The 3,801-nt window shown below is 40.0% G+C and overlaps 1 protein-coding gene across 1 annotated transcript in view; it reads right to left on the bottom strand.

Moving 5' to 3' along the window:
- Positions 1–207: 207 nt before the first annotated feature.
- The window catches only part of LOC112259915 (secretory phospholipase A2 receptor), a 3,995-nt gene continuing 401 nt past the window's right edge, over positions 208–3,801 (bottom strand). Inside the window, exons 1-6 of the mRNA XM_024434614.2 lie at positions 3,798–3,801; positions 3,016–3,054; positions 2,182–2,538; positions 1,651–2,019; positions 1,118–1,474; positions 208–924 (exon numbers count right to left, since the gene is read on the bottom strand). The exon at positions 3,798–3,801 is cut by the window's right edge and continues 401 nt beyond it. Of these exons, the coding sequence (XP_024290382.1) occupies positions 917–924; positions 1,118–1,474; positions 1,651–2,019; positions 2,182–2,538; positions 3,016–3,052 (1,128 nt within the window). The 5' untranslated portion in view covers positions 3,053–3,054; positions 3,798–3,801 and the 3' untranslated portion in view covers positions 208–916. The remainder of the gene's footprint in view (positions 925–1,117; positions 1,475–1,650; positions 2,020–2,181; positions 2,539–3,015; positions 3,055–3,797) is intronic.

Below are 3,801 nucleotides of genomic sequence, written 5' to 3' on the forward strand. Positions count from 1 at the left end.
ATGATTAAGAGTGTCCACTATAAAGGAATGATTAAGAGTGTCTACTATAAAGGAATGATTAAGAGTGTCTACTATAAAGGAATGATTAAGAGTGTCTACTATAAAGGAATGATTAAGAGTGTCTACTATAAAGGAATGATTAAGAGTGTCTACTATAAAGGAATGATTAAGAGTGTCTACTATAAAGGAATGATTAAGAGTGTCCACTATAAAGGAATGATTAAGAGTGTCTACTATAAAGGAATGATTAAGAGTGTCTACTATAAAGGAATGATTAAGAGTGTCTACTATAAAGGAATGATTAAGAGTGTCTACTATAAAGGAATGATTAAGAGTGTCTACTATAAAGGAATGAACAGACCATTTTCACTTAGAAATCAGTTTTGACCCGTCACCAAAACATTGCAGCCCAAACTACTTCCTGTGGCTACGGTTGGTAGAGCAGGGTTCTTGCAATGCCAGAGCTGTGGGTTTGATTCCTGGGACCACCCCTACGTAAAGTCTATACATGAATATAAGTCACTTCAGATAAAAGTGTCGACTAAAAGTTTATTATTATTACTATTATTATCTTTCACTTGTTATCCTTAACATGTTAGTCTTTTTATTTGATTATTAGTGTTTTTAAGAAACATTCACGATGGAAACAGTAACAGCATGATATTGATATTATCAACAGGTAATATAATAAATAAATATGGAAACATTAAAAGTGTGTTACAATATTCAAACAAAATATGATAATAAAAAACATAATATTATTGAAAATATCCTTTATCCATCACCTTATATAACGTAAATGTGAGAATGTCTGGAACATTCTGGACTGCAGAGTTCAGCTGGTTCAGAGAGCAGGGTCTGGAACAATGTGTTGGGCTATAGGGTTCAGCTGGTCTACAGAGAACAGGGTCTGGTTCTAATAATCTGGATTAGAGAATAAAGGAAATATAATACTGTAAAAGAATATCAGGAAATACATTTGAAAAGATAGAGAAGTGTAATGAATGTAATGTTTACTGTTGTGTGAGAGAGCGAGAGAGAGAGAGAGAGAGAGAGAGGGAGAGAGAGAGAGAGAGAGGTAGAGGTTTAACACCAAAAGAAAGAGATCAAATCTCACCAGTACTGTTGCTGCAGATGAAGTTGAATCTCTCAGTCTCAGACTTGCCGACCCACTGTCCCCCATCTCTCTGTATGGCCCCCGTGTTCCCACACTGCTCCTTAATGGTGTTGTAGCCCTCCCTGCCAGCCCAGTTGTGGTAGCAGGACTCTTCTCCATTGACCCAGAACCAGAAGTCCAGGGTGCAGGTGTACCTCAGGCCCAGCCAGACGAAGGGAGTGGAGGCCTTCTTGGCTCTCTGTTGAACCCAGTGCTGGATGTTCTGGTTGTGGGCAGACACCAGCTCCATGTCCAGGTCTCTACAGTGCCACAGGGCTTCTGACCACGTCTTGTTCTCTGAAACCAGGACCAGTTCATCTGGAGGAAGAAGAGGGGGACACAGAGATAATTATTCATATATTCAGTTCACATTGATTCTAAGACCTACGTCATTGTACATTATTGTTCAGTCCTTCTCATCACAACGTTGCAGTAATAGCAAATGTTAAACGTAAGTCTATATTTAGGATTTAAAGTGTTGGTCAGCGGCTCACCGTCATAGCAGATAAAATGAGAGTTGGTGGTACATCCCTGATACTTCCAGTTTCCAGAAGGGAAAGTAACAACACCACAGAACTCTCCGTTCTGATAGCTCCCATGTGCCATGTTCGCCTTGAATGTTTCCAAGCTCTTGGAAGAGAATCCACTCTGGTCAGACCACCTCCAAACACCAGGAGATTTCTTCAGGCCAATCCACACTCTGTAGATACCAGTGACATTAGGGAAGCTACTCTTTATGGCCTCCATCTCTGTTGTGTTCCTCACACTGGCCAGGTCTGTGTGTTTCTCCCGACAGTAGGTCTGAGCTTCACTCCAAGTCTTAAAATTATCGATTACAATGTACTTATTTGTCACTTGTGTTTCTATTTGAGAAAAAGAGATGATTTAACAAAATACATATACAGATGAATGATTGAAAATAGTTCTTTAAAAAAATCTATAAAATATTAATCTCATATCTGAATAAAATGATTTGGTCTGTGACAACATCGTTGGTTAATGAGGAAATGGACATGGAAACTCACTATTATAGCAGACAAAGTGCCATGTACTGCTACAGGTGTCACTACGCCAAGTCGTATTTAGCATCATATACACACAGAACTCGGTATTGGGATCATTCTTTGGATGATGATAATCCCAAAACCCGTTCCCCTCTAACTCTCTGTCTCCCAGAGACCACTTCCATATGTTGTTATACAGTCCTATCCAGGCTGTAGATGCCTCTGTGTTTTTGAGCTTCTTCATATCTGCCATGACCTCATCTATGGTGGCCAGGTCAGTGTAGTTCTGTCTGCAGAATCTCTGAGCTTCAGTCCAGTTCTTAGTCAAGTTCACAAAGTGGAACTGATGAGGGAGGGATGAGGGGAGGATGGACAGCCCTGTGGAGAACAAACCAACACTATGAGGGGAGGATGGACAGCCCTGTGGAGGACAAACCAACATTATGAGGGAAGGATGGACAGCCCTGTGGAGAACAAACCAACATTATGAGGGGAGGATGGACAGCCCTGTGGAGAACAAACCAACATTATGAGAGGAGGATGGACAGTCCTGTGGAGAACAAACAAACATTATGAGAGGAGGATGGACAGCCCTGTAGAGAACAAACCAACAGTATGAGAGGAGGATGGACAGCCCTGTGGAGAACAAACCAACATTAAGAGAGGAGGATGGACAGTCCTGTGGAGAACAAAAAAACATTATGAGAGGAGGATGGACAGCCCTGTGGAGAACAAACCAACATTATGAGGGGAGGATGGACAGCCCTGTGGAGAACAAACCAACACTATGACAGTTTTTTTAAACACACACACACACACACACACACACAAACACTCTTAGAGATTAACACGTACCTGAGAAAACAAGGAGGAGGATCAAGGTTTGGTCCATCCCTGGAGATTGGATTGAAAACAAATGTTGACTAGAACTTCTACCAACAACATGGAGACATGATACAGATGGTAACTAGAACTTCTATCAACAACATGAAGTCATGATACAGATGGTAACTAGAACTTCTACCAACAACACAGAGACATGATACAGATGGTAACTAGAACTTCTATCAACAACATGAAGTCATGATACAGATGGTACCTAGAACTTCTACCAACAACATGGAGACATGATACAGATGGTACCTAGAACCTCTACCAACAACACAGAGACATGATACAGATGGTAACTAGAACTTCTATCAACAACATGAAGTCATGATACAGATGGTAACTAGAACTTCTACCAACAACATGAAGTCATGATACAGATGGTAACTAGAACCTCTACCAACAACTAGAACCTCTACCTAGAACCTCTACCAATGGAGACATGATACAGATGCATTAAGTGTTAGGCAACGTAATGAGTGAAAACACAAACATAATTTGCTCCAGTATTAATATGTAAATAGTCTGTCTATCATCACAGTTTGAAGGAGCATTTCACATTTTAAATCACATGACTTATTTCATGCACAGTATGCACATCCAGGCATGTATTTTCTGGTTTTCAAAAATATATATTTACAAACCAGAACAATAAGTCTTGACTAAATAAAAATATACATTCAATAAATGTGTTGTACTTTATTCCTTCAACAGGCATACATGCAGAGATATTAGATAAATCCTCCTACCTTG

This window comes from Oncorhynchus tshawytscha, linkage group LG33 (assembly GCF_018296145.1).
Source record: "Oncorhynchus tshawytscha isolate Ot180627B linkage group LG33, Otsh_v2.0, whole genome shotgun sequence".
In the NCBI taxonomy this organism is placed as follows: Eukaryota; Metazoa; Chordata; class Actinopteri; order Salmoniformes; family Salmonidae; genus Oncorhynchus; species Oncorhynchus tshawytscha.